Consider the following 18,397-nt stretch of genomic DNA (forward strand, 5'->3'; position numbering starts at 1 on the left):
CAAATGTTGCTCAGGTTTTAAAGGCTCCGGAGGGTTTTAGGGGTCTTTAAGGATCTTGGGGATCTTAAGAGTTTTAGGGATCTTCAGATCTTTGTGAGTATTCGTGGTCCTTGGGATCATTGTAGTTTTAATGGGTCTCAGCGTTGCAAAAGTTCTAAAGAGTCTTAGTGTCTTCAAAGGTCTAAGGATTCTCAAGGATCTAATGTAATTAATGCACATACTCATGTTCTGTGTGGATAAATAAACCTACATACAAACAAACGGTTCCAAATGCAATACCCTCTCCTCTGGTGGGGGAAAGAATGATGAGAAAAACAAAAGTCATTGATATTACTTTTTGGATGTTGTCCTTCACTATACCTAGCCCAACCCTTTTAACTGGAGGTTATTGTTTTCACTCCCTTCCTCTCTCACCTCTTTTCCTGTTTGTTCATATTACTGCTTGTTGAACAACAATTGACCAACTCCTCCATTGTCATCAAGTTACCTTTTTAACCCTTTGTCACTGACTGACTCGCTCATCTCTGTGCTTGATGTTTTTTTATCCAGAAAAATTGAAGGAAAAAATATTCAGTCAGTAAGTTGTAGGAAGGAGTACAGTTATATAAAAAGTATAAATATGGGATCTTGGGGCATTTCTGAAAACAAGCCTTCCCAGCAAGATTTTATTAATTCACGTTGCTCAACCTAATTATTACTCATTGGTCGTGTTTGTGGAATTAACACCCCCAATCAACTGAATTCAACTGAATAGTGAAATTGAAGATGAATTTAATGAATGTACAACTGTTTCTGAAATACATAATGGATTTGGATATTACTTAATCATAAATAATTATTCTTACCACCACCCACCCCTCCCCCACCTCCAGCATCACATTCCTTTTTAATCAATGCAATTATCCTTATCATTGTTTGGCAATGAGAAAATACATGAAAGACAGCATAAAAAATACAATACGGAATCATTTACAGCATTACTGGAGCAACACGAGGCAGGTACTGCTGAAAAGGATCAAACTGAAGACTGAATCAAAAATATTAAAATACTGGAAATATGATATATTCTGTCGATTCAAGGAAGAATTGACAATTCAGGATGAATTGTGCATGAAGGCAAATTTTAGTTAACATGTCGATACTATATTCCATAATCATGATGATGATGCTTATATTTCTACTCGGTAACTTGCCGACTGCAAACTCAGACACTTGCAATACTCAAAGTGCGGAAATATTGATGAACGATTCAACCAAGAGAGTATTTTTCATTGTGGGATTTTTTCCCATTGGGAATTCATTGGCGATTGATGAATTGTCTTTCACAGAGATGCCTGCGGATCGACACTGTACTGGGTAAGTCGTTTGTATGATTAACATGATGAAAGCAATTCTCCTCATTGCTCGATTTTTCATAATGCATGTGGTCAATGCCTGGTCTGACAGTTGTTTAATAATTATGATGATGTACTATGCCAAAATATTACGATCGTCCATAATTCCTAATACCAATCTGAACGTTGAAACAACGTTTGTTCCATGTAGCATGTTTCATCAGGCATTAAAATGGGCTGTCACCATGGAGTATGCCATCAAAGAAATAAACGAAAGGAATGATCTTCTTCCAAACATTACATTGACATATGATATTTACGATTCTTGTTTAAAAATACCAATTGCTTTGGAAAACAGCTTGAGGTTGTTGCAAGAAAACATTTTTTTAGGAAATAAATCCGAAAGTTTGTGCAAGCCAAGTGTAATGATTGGACCATATTCATCAGAAATAGCAACGTTTTTGAGTCCATTTCTCACATTATTTAACCTTCCTCAGGTGAGATCCAGTATTTTTGTTTCAATGCATTAAAATGTTGTTTTAAAACTTTTTAAAGAACATTGAAGCTTTAGAGTAAATTAAACAATCCATCGCTTTTCAAGCTTATAGTTTTCTGTCAGCCCTCTTGCATCCTTGGCATTTCAATGTTGCATCTTCACTGCAATCATGTTTATTTGTTTTTTCACCCTTCCCCCCTTCCCACTCCCACCCTGCCCCAAATATTTTGATACTGCACATGAGCCGTTCCTTTATGCAATCATGTCCTAACCTGATAAACAACACCTATTTTATATTGTTGAGCTTCTCTTATTGATTTAAATTTATTTTGAAAATTTACTCGTGAAAGAGGGCAACAAGTGGGTTAAATTTTTGAACACAAAATGATTATTTAACAATATAGGTATCTGAGATAATTACTAATGTTGTCTATTTCGTTAATTTGCAAAATCTGATGATCCTTGGAACGATATCAAGCAAAACAACATCATCAGACAACTTCCACACCATCAGAGAAGAGTTAAATGAAAATATAAACAATGTCGAGTGGTTGACCATCGGCCTATATGTTTAAAACTCTTTATGATGGAGTAATTGAGAAAGATGATCAAAACTGTTCTGAATGTGACCTCCATCGTACAAATTGAGAGTGCTCAAAATGTCTGAGGAGCATATCGTAAACGAAGGGCATTACCAAATGGATAAAAATGGTCAAATGCACTGACAACGCAGATAAACTTCCACAAACTCTTGGCACCTCATCACCTTTTCCGTTCACAGATTGCACCAAAAAAGGAATTGATAATCTCTCTCTCTCTCTCTCTCTCTCTCTCTCTCTCTCTCTCTCTCTCTCTCTCTCTCTCTCTCTCTCTCTCTCTGTCTGTCTGTCTGTCTGTCTGTCTGTCTGTCTGTCTGTCTGTCTGTCTGTCTGTCTGTCTGTCTGTCTGTCTGTCTGTCTGTCTGTCTGTGTGTCTGTGTGTCTGTCTCTCTCTCTCTCTCATCATGGCGGCTGTGCGAGTGAAGTTGTGAGTGCTGTGTCGTGTTGGTGTTTTTCCTATCCCCTTTTTCGCTCCCCTTGCATCCTTGTTTGCGTGTGAAGGTTTCCCCTGTGTTTCCTTTCTTTGTTGAGTCAGGAGAGAGAAAGAGAGCACGCACAGTAAGTGATTTGCAGGCCTGTTCAGGACTTCCTGGTTTTTGGGCCTGCTTCACTACTTGCTGTGTTTCTCCGTTTAGCCTTTTTCTTCGCTAAACACTTCGTTCATATTAATCTTTTGTTTCCCTCCACTTGCTAGTTTTGCTTGTGGCAGGTTTGCTTTTGGTTTCTTGATCCTTCAATTTACTTTGTATTGTTTTACATTATGACGAATGAACGTTTGCATCATTGTGTGTATGAGGCATTTACCCCAAAGAATGGGGTCATAGCTTGTCCACCGGACGGAGTCGGTGTTGATGATGTCATCATGGGTTTTGGAGAGCTCATTGGGCTCAAAAACATTCTTGCAGCGTCGAGGATGAATCATCGTGTTGTGCTGTTTTTGTCTGAAGAGCGATACATTGCTCAGACTGTTGAAACCGGCTTGTCTATCCCGCCGGATATTTTTGTTTCTGTAAGTACTTTGGACACACCTGCTGTTAAAATTATTATATCAAATATTCCACCTTTCCTTAAAAGCGAGGACATTATCTCTGCTTTAAGTTATTTTGTGACGGTTGTATCACGGATTTCCATGATCCCATTACGTTTGCGTTCTGGCATTTCGGTTCAACACATCATGTCGTTCCGACGTCAGTGTTACATTGTTTTGAAGAATGGTGCACGGTCACTTAATACTGCTGTTGATCTTAAATATAAAGATCGTCGCTACCGAGTTTATATCGCCACTGAAGTGATGACATACTTTATTTGTGGCGAGCATGGACATTTAAAGAATGCGTGTCCAAAACCTAACATTCCACGTGGTGAGTCTCAACGTGTGGAACCGAATGAGGACTCTCAATGCCGGGAGGCCAGAACAAGCACTAATGATGCACTTGGAGCTGCAGAACCCAAGCCAAGCACCAGTGGTACATCTAGAGTGGTGGAACGTACAGACACCTCCCATAATGAGCCCTGGGAAACAAATGCAGAAGTTAAAGAATATTAAGTAGACGACGAGGGTTTTGTCACCGTTCACCCCCGAAGAAACAAGCGTCCTAACATCAACGGTCATGATGTCATGGTGAGCGTTCCTAAAAAGCTAGCGCCATCGAGCAAACTACACGGTTGTGATGTAGACACAGCCAGCTCGCTTGCTGTTTTGGAAACGGAAAAGCAAATTTGCTGTTCTAGCTCCGGTGGATGTTGACAGTGCTCCTGGTCATGTCCAGGATGAGCACGAGAATGAACAAGAGGGCGGTGTTGTGCCCCAAGGGGTAGATGTGGCCACTTCAGTGGTTGCTGACATCATCGACATTGAAAGCGAGCCTATGTTGGTCCCTCTCTCTACCAAAAGCGTAGTGGCTGAGACATCTGTGTTCCAGACAACTCCGGACGTTACAGATGTGGAGCGTGTGTGTTCTGCTTCGGTCACGGCTTTCTCCCTCCCAGCAGAAATGGAAATGCCTGCTCCACCTGTGGTGCATGGTTCAAGTATGGATCACCAATCATCCTATGATTCTGACGTGGCCTCGTCGATTGCCTCTGGTGATAGTACTGAAGTCTGGAACGATCCAGGCTCATTTCAGGAACCAGAGGGTGTTCCAACTGTGCCCCTCCCAGGAGATCATAAAATTTTTACAACACACCTTCCGTAAGAGACATGTTCAAATTCAAGATTCCTTTCCAGACATGCACACCTTTATTACCTCTGCAAAGTGGCTGCTCCTTCAGTCCGAGCAGTTTGGCATGACTGAGCCACAAATGTTTCGTCTGAAGGAAATGGGTTTTGAAAGCAAGGAAACTACTGCATCCATAAGCCGGCCAATTGACTGATGTGTTTTTTCAAAATTCCACACTATGGCTTTTCGATTGCTACTTTAAACATTAATGGAGGATGCTCGAACTTACGTAAAGCTGAAGTTAAGGAGCTTGTATTGAAGAACCACATTGAATTTTTACTCTTACAAGAAACCAGTTGTAGCTCCTCCTGTATGAGCGAATGGGAGAGAATGATGAAAGGAAGATGGTTCTTCAGCGGCTTCGTGTCCCAGAGTTGGGGTAGCCATCTTTGTACATCCCTCTCTCTGTAATCTCATTATTGATTTTAATGAAATTGTTAAAGGATATTTAATCTCACTCACCTTCACTCTTAATGGTTTTAGACACAATACTCAATGTCTATGCACCGAGTGACTGTGCGGATCGAACTTGTTTTTTTTTACGCAGTTAGAAACATCCATCACACACTTAGATTTTAATGGATTTGTTTGTTTAGGAGGGGATTTTAACTGCACGATGGATTCTTCTATTGATCGCAATGGGAAAGAGCCTCACCCAGTGAGCATTAAGCCCCTGGCAAGGACTTTGATAACCTTCTCCCTTATTGACATTTGGAGGACTTGTAATCCATCAACACAACAATATACGTGGTGTCGGTGTTAAATGGCGGTCTGTCCCTCGCAAGGTTAGACCGTTTTTATATTAATAATGATTTTTTTAATATTGTGACCCACACTGGTATCGTCCCCAGTGGTTTCTCAGACCATAATATGGTCATACTTCGCATTCACCTACCAATTCGTAACCGAGGTGCTGCCTACTGGACTTTTAATGTAAGCCTCCTCGAGGGTCATTTGTTCCTTGATGCCTTTCATGTTTTTTGGAGAACCTTACTCCAACGTAAACCCTCCTTTCCCCATCTTGTGCAATGGTGGGACAATGCCAAAGCACAGATAAGATCCTTCTGCCAGCAATACGGAGCTTATCAAACTCGACGTGACTCTGCCCTTCAATCCCTGATTGCCAGAGAAATATTATCTTTGCAATCCAACCTCTCAGCCTCTAATATCGAAAGGACCAACTTTTTGCTTGCAAAGAAAAAAGCCCTTCTTGCTGGACTCTGTACAAAGCAGGCCAGGGGAGATCTGATCCATCTCCGAATGGAAAATCTGTATCACTTGGATACTTCCTACAAGTTCTTCTTCGGATGGAAGTTGGGAAAAAAAACAAGTCAGCAGATAACCTCACTGAAGACGAAGGAAGGAAGAATAACGCACTGCCAAAAAGACATCCGAGTTTCACTCAGGATTATTTTTTTGAGCTTTACCAAGCCAAGAGCACTGATAATGAGATTGTGGAATCCCTGACTTCTTCTCGACCCACCTTATCAGAATCTGTACGTCTTCAACTAGACAAGGAAATAACTTTGGAGGAACTTCAGGCTGCCCTACATACTCTACCAACCGGCAAAGCCTCTGAACTGGATGGAATGCCTTTAGAACTTTATAAAACCTTTTGGGACCTTCTGGGACCAGAGTTACATGAAGCTCTGATTGACGGTCTGCTATTGAATCTGTTGCCATTAAGCTGTCGCAGGGCTGTACTAGCCCTTGTCCCCAAAAAAGGTGACCTTCAGCAACTGTGCAACTGGCGTCCTATATCATTGCTTTGCACGGATTATAAAATATTCACAAAGGTTCTTACCAACCGGCACAGACCCGTGATTGGGGAAATTATACACCCTGATCAATCCTATTGTGTTCCAAAAAGAACAATACACGACAGTATCTTTATTGTGCGTGACATGATTGATATCTGCACTCTTGAGGAAAAAAATGTTGGTTTGGTTTTTCTAGACCAGGAAAAAGCCTTTGACACTGTTGATCATTTCTATCTTTTTTCTGTTTTACGAGGGTTTGGTTTTGGGGCAACTTTTATCTCTTACATGCAGCTCCTGCATAACAACATTTTTAGTTTACTCAAAGTTAATAATATTTTGTCAGCCTTTCCCAGTGAGTCGAGGCATTCGTCAAGGCTGCCCTTTGTCCGGCCTTCTCTATTCCCTAGGAATCGAGCCTTTGCTTATTCGGTTGTGGGTACATCTTCATGGTTTTCTTCCTCAACCAATGGCGAACCCAGTTAAATTTATTGCCTGTGCAGATGATCTTTGTGCAGTTATCCATTCAGATGAGGATGTCTCTGCCTTGGTCCACTGCGTCCATGAATTCAGTTTGGCAAGCTCCACCAAAGTAAACTGGAAAAAGAGTAAAGCTCTCTATCTTGGTCCGAAAAACGGTGCCACTCCTCCGACCCTGCCCGAGCAACTTGAATGGGCATGGGATGGATTTTTTTTTTTTATCTTGGTGTCTTCCTTGGCACTCAAAATTTCGTTTTTAAAAACTGGGAATTTTTAATAAACAAAACTGAGAGGCAGCCACTAAACTGGAAGGGACTACTTAGCCAAATCTCATATCGGGGGTGAACCCTTGTTATTAATAACCTTGCGGCGTCAATGCTTTAGCATATTTTTACGGCACTACAACCCCCAGATTTTATTCTTAAAAAAACTACAATCCATTTTTATTGACTTCATTTGGGGGGAATCACTGGCTCCGGCTCGGTGTGCTAAGCCTGCCTATTGCCGAAGGAGGACAGGGGCTGGTTGCCGTTACCAGCAAAGTGATGGCTTTTCGCCTCCTTTCATTGCGCAGGCTGTTATACACGGATGTCTCCTGAAAAGCCTTCGCTCACTGCCTGCTTCGGCAGGCAGGGAAACTTGGTGAGGATCAGGAACTCTTTCTCATGGACACCAAGAAAGCTGACATCACATCAGTGCCCCTGTTCTATCGAAGCATGCTGGAGGCATGGCAGGCAGTCACCGTCTGCCGTGATGACAGTAGCTACTCTCTCAAAATGTTTTTAAACGAGGCCATTTTTCTAAACCCTCTTTTTAAAGGGGTTTGTGGTGATCGCAATTTTATGCAAAATTTTATTGATGCTGGACACACCAAGGTTAAACATTTTAGAACTCTTTTTCCCGAAAAGTGGAAGCCAGCTGCCGAGATCGCTGTGGCCACTGGAATTCGGTCCATCCGAGTTATAGGGAGAATTTTGTCTGTAATTCTATGCTTTTTAAAGCAGTCCAAGTTAAAATGGACTCCACATCTTTGCTCCAACACCCCTTCCCATCACTCTTACTTCACTTTCAAGGTTTTATCCCTTTTAACTCAATAGAAAAACAGTTTATTTTTTGTGTGTTAAAGCCCTTGTTCCTGAGAGACCTGCAGAACCACAAGCGCACTGGAAGATGCTCCGGGTGACTCCATCGACTGCAATCCGATGGCTTGTTGTGTACAAGATGCCCATTGCCAAGTGCTCTGGAGACTTGCAGTGGCGGCTGGCACACTACATTTTACCCTCGAATGTTTTGTCCCATCGCATATGCTCGAGTAACACCGAATTGTGTCCTTTCTGTGGTGCGACTGAAAATATTTTCCACATTTATATTGAGTGCCCAAGGCTGGCCCCCTCTTTTTTATGATCTTATCACATGTACTCCAAGGGCGAAGCCTTATTTTTACACGTTGTGTTTTTATCTTCGGTTTTGGTATCTCTTACCGAAGCAAAAATGAGTGTATTTTAGCAAATGATTTGTCTTCCCAGGCTAAACTCGCTATACTTGTATACCTGTCAAGGAAGCATAGAATGCAAAATTCTGACAATCTTGATGATGATGCAGTTCATCTTTTTAAAGCCTTTGCCACATCACGTTTGCATTTTGAATTTCAACTCAGTGATTTTATGTTTTCACAGAAGTGGTGTGTGAAGGAATCATTATGTGAACTTGTTGATGCTGTCCTTCCAGTTGATTTATGATTTCCTTTTGCACAATGATTCCTGGAATAAAGAGGAACAAAAAAATCTCTATCAGTGTTTTCATGGCCCGGGGGGAAAAAAAAAATCGTTCACCACCTCTCTCCTCTCCCCTCTCCCCGTTTTTTTTTGCCCCCAGTCCATGTAAAACTCTGAAATACAGTCTGAGCGTTTTCTCTGTCTCCGATTGGAACCTCAGGTGAATCATTAAAAAAAAAAAACAAGCAAACACTATGGAGGTTAGATGGCCCAACTGGCCTTCTCTTGCAAATCACAAACTTCAGCTCAAACTTGCCAATGGATGCAAAGCATAATCAGTCAGGAAGTTCAACTTTGACTCTGTTTCTATATTCTTTGAACATTTTTAATCAGGTCAAGTTCAGATGTAGTTGCCCTGTTTGTATGTTATGTTTCCTACATTGTTTACAACCTACTTCCACAGCGACTGCCCATAGAGTATGTTAAGAGGATTTCAAAACATCACTGTTAATGTAGAGGGTAAGAGTACTGGGAATCAAATGCTCATATTGGGACTCCAACAACATCTGATTTCAAAATGTCACCTCTTTTACCAATGGCACTGCTGCAGAAAGTCTATATGTTAACTGCACATTACTTATCATTGTCGTTGCATCAGAGTCCATCATTTGAATAATCGTTGTGGGTGTTTTTTCCATTTTAGATTAGTTATGGCGCTTCGTCAAAGCTCCTGAGTAATAAGAAACACTTTCCATATTTCATTCGCACATTCTCAAGTGATCTTCACTGGGTTTCCGCCTTGGTACGTTTGGTGGTGCATTTTGGTTGGGAGTACGTGGGTACTCTTGCAATTGATGATGAGTATGGAAGGAATGGCAGGGCCCAGTTTGTCAGTGAGGCACAACAAAGAGGAGTTTGTATTGCATTTCAAGAAGAATGGAAGCAAATTATTTGGCCAGAAGATATTCAAAGAGTTGGTGAGAAAGGGTTGTTGCTGAGTTAATTTGGGGGATTGAAAATGTTCGACAGAAGACATACAATCATCCAAACCATGCAGAAGAAAAAGAATAACGAGGCATATTTGTTAATAAGTAATGTATTTTCATGTTTTGTTATTGTCAGCACTTGTATATCGGAGCAATACAAAAATGTTTGCACTTCTGTTTTCACAACTGTGAAGACCCTTCAATCCCAGCCAAGAATTGAGGTGAGTCAACTGAGGATACTCGAATGTGCGGTTTATTTTGGACACGCATGCGGAGATGTGGTGCAGGACTCGAACTAACAGTGGTCAAGCCTCAGAAACACACACACTCTGAAGAATCATTCTTCAAAATGTATTATATATATATATATATATATATATATATATATATATATATATATATATATATATATATATATATATATATATATATATATATATAAACCTATTACAGGGCAGAGAAAACAAGACAAAGAAGAAAGAATTTGGCAAGTGGGCTTTCCACTCCTCCCTACAGCCCTTGGGTGAATCAGCCATAACAGCATAGGCACATGTTCATAAACAGAACCAAAACCTCTTTGTAGTTTTCCAGCCATTTGTTGCCACTCCACAACAGCCTGCAGAATTGCTCTGGCAAGGACATCTTGTAATACATTTTAACACATCGTAAAGCAAACTGGAAAGTGAAGGCAAAAGGTTTGGAGACACAATTTGAAGCAGCCAGGACAATGGTTTGAATCCAGGCACTTGGTTTATGTAATTACTGAATGGTTAAATGAGTTAAATTTCTAAATATGGGTCAATGAGGCCACCACCTGATATGGATACCTGACAGTCCCTTCTTGGCCACATTGCTGGCCATATTTCAACATTAAATGACATAATTCAAAGATTCTTGAGCAAAGGAAAAACATCACTGACAGCCAATTCGATTTTATACCCAAAATTAAATTTATGAAACCCCAAATGATTATATCACCCATGATCACCATACCCTGTTCCGAGAGGAGAAAGATATTCGTTACACGAGTTCAATTTTGAGGGCTCATATAAACACAGTTGAAGCACTCTGTTGAGCTGAAGAGAAGATAGATTTTGGCAGGCAAGGGCTTGGGCTCGTTGCTGGGTTGAAGGTGATGAAAAGGATCAGAGAGATGACCCAGATTCCCAGCTGAGTTTGGGCCCATGTAGCAGCAGTTTGTGCAATTAGGTTTGATTCACCAAAAGCTGTGCGTGCTGGATACAGTCATGGTGGCTGCGCAAGCCCCCAGCCGCACCACTGAACACATGTGGCAGGTGACTCGCCGAGTGTCCGTCAGGGCCTTCGGTGTGCATCGAGGCAGCCACAGCAAGTGCACGATGTATTTGCAGAGCAGCACTCCACATTTCCACGCTTGCCTGGCCGGTCTGGCCTCACAAAACGGCAACGTCAGTTCTTGCCCAAGCTACTCCTCAGTGGGTTTTCCTCTTTCTCACATTGTCCATCTTATCTCCTCAGGAAGGGGGTAGTTTCATGATCACGGGTTGAATGCCCAATCATCCCAAATCTGGGTTTTCTCCATTGTTCTTTCGGTGGAAGTTCTTCCCAAGCTTGGTTGGATGAAATCGTACATGCAACTGCACTCAACACTCCGAAACAAACAAAATCAAGGTTAACATCAATTGAACATGTCAGTAAACATCATGGGCTCATGTATTTTCACAAGACTGACAAAGATTCTTACAAAGCATTCAACTTGCATTATCAATATTTTATCTCTTTCCTTGTTATTTCCTGAAATTACAATTAAAATATACAGAAATCACAGTTGCATGTGTACTCAAAACATTCATCTCATTTGCTATTTCCATATAAAAGCAAACAGTCTTTATCAGGGTTTCAATTTGCAATCAATAATTATTTTCACAAAAATATTCCATCATCTATATCAAAAATATAAAAGTTATCTACTTCTTTCAAGAACCGAATCCAAAGCAATTCGATTTTGCACAGTTACCATTTTAACATTCATATCTGCTAAACAATTTACAGTTTCATTCACAAGTAGTTCCAGAGCAACTGCAATTATATTATCTTCATTCAATTCTTCGTAACTTTTCCCAATCCTCAACAGATTAACAAAGTCCATAGGTAAAAAGGATTGTCAATTTGTAATCTCAAAACAAAAGTTAATTTCAATTTTAACCAAGAGAAACATGATGGTTCATTCTCAAGGGTTTTTTTTTTTTACGAGCTTCGTCTGAAAGTAACTAACACAGTTACCGCACAACCCCCATTAATTGCTTACTGTTCCCCATGTTTATGCATGTGACAACAAACCCAGTGCATGCAAACATTATCATGAGTATCACTTGTTGGTCCTTTTGACCATAAGATTATTCCCATCACTGCCATTACAGGTCAAAAAAACAAAACAGTGTGCAAACCCCCCAGGATGGGAGTTCCACTCTGCTCGGCCATCCTGACATTGAATCGCCGAGCTGCAGATCACACCTTGGCTGCAGAGCGTAAAATATCTCAAAAATGATGTTTAACCAATCCCTATCATCAACACTCTCAATTCCATCGACATTTTAAATCTCTGACATTTTCCATCTATCCACTTCTCTCTCACCAAAACAGCAAGCATGCTGCCATTTTTCCAACTCGCATACACAAACCATCTATCACTTCCTCTGACCTTCTCAATTACTAATCCATTTTCCTTTAACAAAACAAATAAATCATTTTAAACAGTTGTACAAAAATTGTCAAATCACTTGTCAAATCTGTCATCAGGCGAATATCATTTAAATTGCAGCTCAAACACTCCGTCCACACATGTCACTAGAACCTTCACAAACTTTCTCACAGTCTTGGGAGAGGCATCTTAAACTTCAGACTAATAAAACATCCAATCTCTCTTAAACTGCTTTTTGGTCTAAACAATAAACTATTTTCTTTTAAAATCAATAAATCAAAAAATAAAATCTTCAGCATCTATCCAATCAAATCTTATGAATTTACCTTGACTGAATCGATCAAAGGGTTACATTGAGTTGTTTGCCATTGCCTTCCCAGCACCAGTTCAGGCAACATTAACATTCACAGACGAATAAAAACAATACGCCAAGTTCAACGTCCATCCGAGGGCATCATCAATTATCTGTGAATCGCCCCACGTGCTAAACATCATCAAATCATTTTTAACATCATTTCAAATCAATCACGTTTCTACATTTAAATCACGTCTTTTAAGTACAATGGTTACAACTCAGATCAAAATCTTCGAAACATTTCTGTCACGTCCACATAGCTTGCCCAGCACTCAAACCCGCCGGGTTGAGTAATTACAATTTCATCACAATGCCAGCGAGAGCTCACCTCCCGAATCGTCAAAACATTCACAATTGTTATTTCAATTTATCCAAAATCCCTAAGGCTTTTAAATAAAACTTCAACACTTTTTTTCCCCCAGATGGGTATTGTATCCCGAATGCAATTCAATCTGTTCGTACAGATGCGTCTTGTAGGCGCTAGAGCCTCCTTCACGTCTTGTATCACATCCTGTATTGCTCGCCAATCTGTCACCCGCGGGGCCATTTCTGTGGCCAACGTCTCCATCAGTGGTCCCACCCTATCCTTATACACTGTTTGGGCTGCCTGTTCTGCCTCTGGAAGGTTCCTTCGGTTCAGGGTGTCATCTACCTCGTGCTCTGGTTTAACACTCCACACAGCCGAATGTGCACCCCATATCGAGCTCGGCAGCACCGCCGTACATATGAACCCAATGTCTGTCCTGGTGGCCCCATGCATCGTTATCTGATCATGTAATATTTTTATTGCTTTTCTTGGGTTCGCCTTTAAGCATTCTTCCATGTTTGCTTTTAGTCCCCTCATATCTTGTGGTGTCCACGATCTTCAGACCCACACGTTCTCCCCTGTTTGCATCATGGGGCACTGTTGAATATCAGCCCCTCCTGTCTCTGTTTCCTCCTCCAGGACATGGTAAATTCCGTTTGCTATCCCAGCCGGTGTTTTCTCTCCTCCGTCTTGTAATGCCAGCTGCGCTAGCACTTGTTTCCGTTTCTCCTGTTTCATTTCGCTAGGTGTTTCTCGTTGGTTCCAGGTTCCCTCTAAACCTAGTCGCTTACGTTCTGTCTCAGCTTGTGACTCCGTTAGCCACGCAGCTCGCGCCTTCCAGTGTTTTCCACTTTGTTTCGGGCCTCCAGCTTTGCCCTCCGTCAACATAGTACTCACTGTATGCAATACCTTTGGATCTAGGGACCCGTTCAGCGGGAAGGGATCCCTTCTGCCCGCTGTCCAAGTCGTCCAATCTTGTACTCTCTTTACCTATCTATTCCATATTTATCACCAAGAACTTTCAGCATTGTCCTTCCTGGTAACTGTATGTTCCTTGAAGAATTATTCCCCATTGTGTGTTCTTAACTTGTCACTAGCCTTATCGCCTTGAATCGTTTCTCCTTTTATTGTGCAGGATCAGAGACCCACTCTTCTCAATTGCATTAAAGCTTTTCTTTCCTCTGAGAGACTCTGGACCCTCCCAACTATTATCCCAGCACTCTAACCTGCTCTTACAGGACTCTGGCCTGTTCCCCTTACTTCACTCGGACATTCCTTGTCCTCTGACCCAAACCGGTCTTCATAACACAGCCTAATAGCCTTTTTGTGCTCAAACAAATCACACTCGATTTTCCTCGTTTACCATCAGTTTTGTAACCAGAGCAGACCAATAGACTGTGTCCAAAGGAGCTCCCTCTGCCAGTTACACAGTGTCCACTTCACTAGGGCTTTCCTGTATTGCAGGTGCCCGACGTGTGTGCACAAATACCTTAGTCTTGTAAGCACAGTACACCAAGCGAAGCCCCTCCAGTACACAGCTTCAGAAGTCGTCTTGTCCCATCTGGGTCGCCAGCTGTGAAGACCCTTCAATCTCGGCCAAGAATTGAGGTGAGTCAACTGAGGATACTCGAATGTGCGGTTTATTTGGGACACCACGCATGCGGAGATGTGGTGCAAAACTAGAAAAAAACAGTGGTCAAGCCTCAGAAACACACACACTCTGAAGAATCATTCTCCAAAATGCATATATTATAAAACCTATTACAGGGTGGAGAAAACAAGACAAGGAACAAACAATTTGGCAAGTGGGCTTTCCATCCTTCCCTACGGCCCTTGGGTGAATCAACCATAACAGCATAGGCACATGTTCATAAACAGAACCAAAACCTCTTTGTAGTTCTCCAGCCATTTGTTGCCACTCCATACTGCAATTCACAACAGCCTGCAGAAGTGCTCGGGCAAGGACATCTTGTAATACATTTTAAAACATCGTAAAGCAAACTGGAAAGTGAAGGCAAAAGGTTTGGAGACACAATTTGAAGCAGCCAGGACAATGGTTTGAATCCAGGCACCTGGTTAATGCAATTACTGAATAGTTAAATGAGTTAAATGTCTAAATATGGGCCAATTAGGCCACCACCTGATATGGATACCTGATAGTAAGTATCTGGTTTTTAGAACATTTTGAACCCTTCTCATCGTTACGTTTTTAAAGAACATCAGAGAAGTGTCTGAACACTTCGACTATGCCCTACCACTACTACTACTACGACTACTACTGATTACTGAATCGAAGATAATTATCCAGCTTAACTGGAGAACCCTTGTGAAGGTGGAGAAGCTGTGTAGGTTAACTCCCCTACTTCTGTGGCTTTTATGATGCAACCACATGAGTAGGGGAATTTTGTTGGTTCTGGGACTATCCCATTTCCCCCTTTTGACTTTAATATTGTTGCGGTTCTCGGAACCGCATGCATACAACAGATAGTTGTCGCGAGTCAGTTATGCCATTAATATATGTGCAGATAGATCCCTTCCTTTTGCGTTGTGGGAGGACAAGGGAGTGCGTTGCAATGGGCTATTAGTTCAGATTATTAAATCATTTTTCCCTTTAATTTTATTCCCACCTTTTATTTTCTAAGGTAAATCTGCCTCGCTTGCCCCTCGTCTCGCTTCCCACAGCATGACAACCCACGGTACCCTCCCCAATGATCACTTCTGAGGCAAAAATCGCAACATGCACTATGAAGTGGACTGGGCTTTGAGCTTCCACACCCGAGGCCAGACATGTGTGGCATGTCACGTATGCTTTTGCACCCAGGTGGGTGGGCTATACCGGCATCTGGCCAAAGCCAGGCCCAGGATGGCGGACCACGTGGGTGGGTCGATGCCAGTCAGAACGCCGACTCGGGCGATGACGGCAGGTTCGGCATGGCCCCTCCCGCGAGCTCCGGGCTCTATAAAACACGGAGAAGTCTTCCATGAGGGATGTTATGCGAGTGTGTGTGTGTGTGTGTGTGTGTGTTTCACGCTGCGTCTCCTGTCCTCGACTACACCCACGTCTCGCCTCGATGGCCCGCCTCCTGTTCCTCATCTCCACCCACATGATGTTGAACCACATCTGCCTCTCGACTCTTCCTGCCTGGTCCCGCCTACTGCTCCACCCTCGCCCTCTGGACTCTGCCCTTCTCCACTCAAGCTCCTCCTCAAGAACATGATCTCCACACGTGCAGCTGTGGCCAGAACAACGCGACTATTGTCGGGTACCGCACCACGGAGCATTCCTCCCCCGAAACGCCTATGTACCGAAAACTATAACCTCAACCCCTCCCTCCCTGGCTGCAAAAGTCCCTTTTCATTGGGGTTTCTTTTTCTGTGTGTGAGTCTGAGTGTGCTGGCACCTGTGTGTTAAGTAAGCCTGTAGAAGATCTTTTTATTGTTGTTACTGTTAATAATCTCACGTCACATCTGCACTGTGTCTGCTTTAGTAAGTTGCTTGTATTATTGCTGCACCCCCACACCCCTCTCCTCTTTCCCTGCATTACACACCCAATAAACCTTTGTTGTGCCACATGCTTTTCCTCACTTGCTGTAAATAAATAATCATCATTATAAATGTTCCCAGATCACCTTTGTCTTTTCTCTCATTGGTCCAGCATGGTTTGAATCGAAGTTTAGCCGGGTCTTTATTCCCAACGATCCGTTCCTACTTTAGCCGGTACATCCTTGGCAGTGCCGCTCGGCTGCATCTGATCCGCAAAGGTGATCCGATCCAGTAGAGTGATCCGGTTCGGACAAGGCGTACCGAGGGCGTGGTTCCCCGGTGGTTAAACTGCATGGTTAATTAGGTAACCCGATTCCAGACGGGAGGACCCTACCTCACGCGGTTGAGTTATTGGCGTCCAAGGTCGGTTAAGCGACCCGCCGCATCGCGGAATTATCCGTGAACGACGGCCTATAATTCTGGGGAGTCTGGTGGGAATCGACGTAGCTTCCCCCACCGAGTGGTCTTCTCACCCGACCCCACCGGCCTGCAACAATATTAACTCAGGGAAAAATAATTTGACTGTCAATAAAAAGGAGTAAATTTTTTCTCACAAACATCTCCTCTGGCACCAACTTCTTTTCCTCCCCCATCTCTTGCACTCATCCTGCACCAGCTTCTCCACATTAAATTGTTTCTGAGACCAAGCATTTCCATGAGCCTCGACTATGCATCAAAAACTTTTTTGGATGCACCCTATTTTATTTTAACCCCCACTCCTCACCCCTGACCACCCACCCTCAACTCTCTTTCTCTTACTTGTTTATTACCCCCATTTAAACAGAGATTTCTTTCCTTTATATCCCGAGCTATGAATCCCTATATCCCTACATCCCTACCTCCCTTGTGCTATAAAACTTTAAATTCAAAATGATGTATTTCAGATGTCATCCATAAAAAAAATCAGGTTCAGCAAAATTACTTCTACATACCTATTGACCTCAAAACTCTGGAAAACTATAGAGCCAAACAAAAACCAAACCAATGAGTGGAGAAAATCACAACCTTGGTATTTAAATGGGAAACATAATGAATGAGGACAGGATCAAAAAAAGTATCATTGAAGGAATAACGAAGACAACCATAAATAAAGCACCCAGAATGAGAGGTTTAAAAAGATTGAATGGATGTCAAGAAAACAATGTAAAAATAATTAACTACAATTTTAAAATGACATTTGGTTCAGGAGGAGCTCCGTTCAGAATGCTAAGGGAGACATCAATTTGTCTCAACTCAACAAGGATGTTTAGCCCAAGAAGAAAACCCCGACATATTATTTATCAATATTCTCGATGGTGATGAAAATTATTTTTAAAAAGATGTTTAAATAAACTACAAATCCAACAAATATTTATTGGGAACCTTTTTGAATACATTTTGAAATACGAACAAAATTTTATTTTAAACACAAAAATATAAAATATATATATATATATATATATATATATATATATATATATATATATATATATATATATATATATATATATATATATATCTATATATATATATATATATCAGCAAGAGATTTCACCAAGAAGATTTATTTGAAACACAAAATTATAATAAATAAAGAGGTCAAAGAAAAAATATTCTCTTTCTGATTTATAGATACTTTTGTGCTTAAAATAAAATCTAAGTGATCAGTAAGATATTTCACCAAGATTATATTTTAAAGACAAAAGTATTGATAAATCAGTGCAAGATTTCAATAAGAAAATTTTATGTTAAACAAAAAAATATAATATATAAATAGGTCTGATAAAAATCATCTCTTGCTGATTTCTAGATACTTTTCTTACGAAAATAAAATCTTCTGAGTGATCAGGAGATTTCACCAATAAAATTTTATTTCAAACACAAAAGTATAATATACAAATTAGCAAGACATTTCATCAATGTTTTATTCTAAAGACAAAAATATT

At 41.3% G+C, this 18,397-nt stretch overlaps 1 protein-coding gene across 3 annotated transcripts in view; it reads left to right on the forward strand.

The window, feature by feature from the left end:
• Positions 1–18,397, forward strand: part of LOC147025038 (extracellular calcium-sensing receptor-like) — a 208,286-nt gene that overhangs the window by 88,366 nt on the left and 101,523 nt on the right. The window contains exons 4-6 of one of the 3 annotated variants that reach the window (XM_085885586.1): positions 1,329–1,356; positions 1,546–1,831; positions 9,304–9,577. In XM_085885586.1, the coding sequence (XP_085741712.1) occupies positions 1,329–1,356; positions 1,546–1,831; positions 9,304–9,577 (588 nt within the window). Of the gene's footprint in view, positions 1–870; positions 1,357–1,545; positions 1,832–8,011; positions 8,625–9,303; positions 9,578–18,397 lie in introns of those variants that run through there. The other 2 variants (XM_085885585.1, XR_015059321.1) reach the window with 2 other exon arrangements.

This window comes from Eptatretus burgeri, chromosome 6 (genome assembly GCF_056783735.1).
Source record: "Eptatretus burgeri isolate ZD-2024b chromosome 6, Ebu_testis_v1, whole genome shotgun sequence".
In the NCBI taxonomy this organism is placed as follows: Eukaryota; Metazoa; Chordata; class Myxini; order Myxiniformes; family Myxinidae; genus Eptatretus; species Eptatretus burgeri.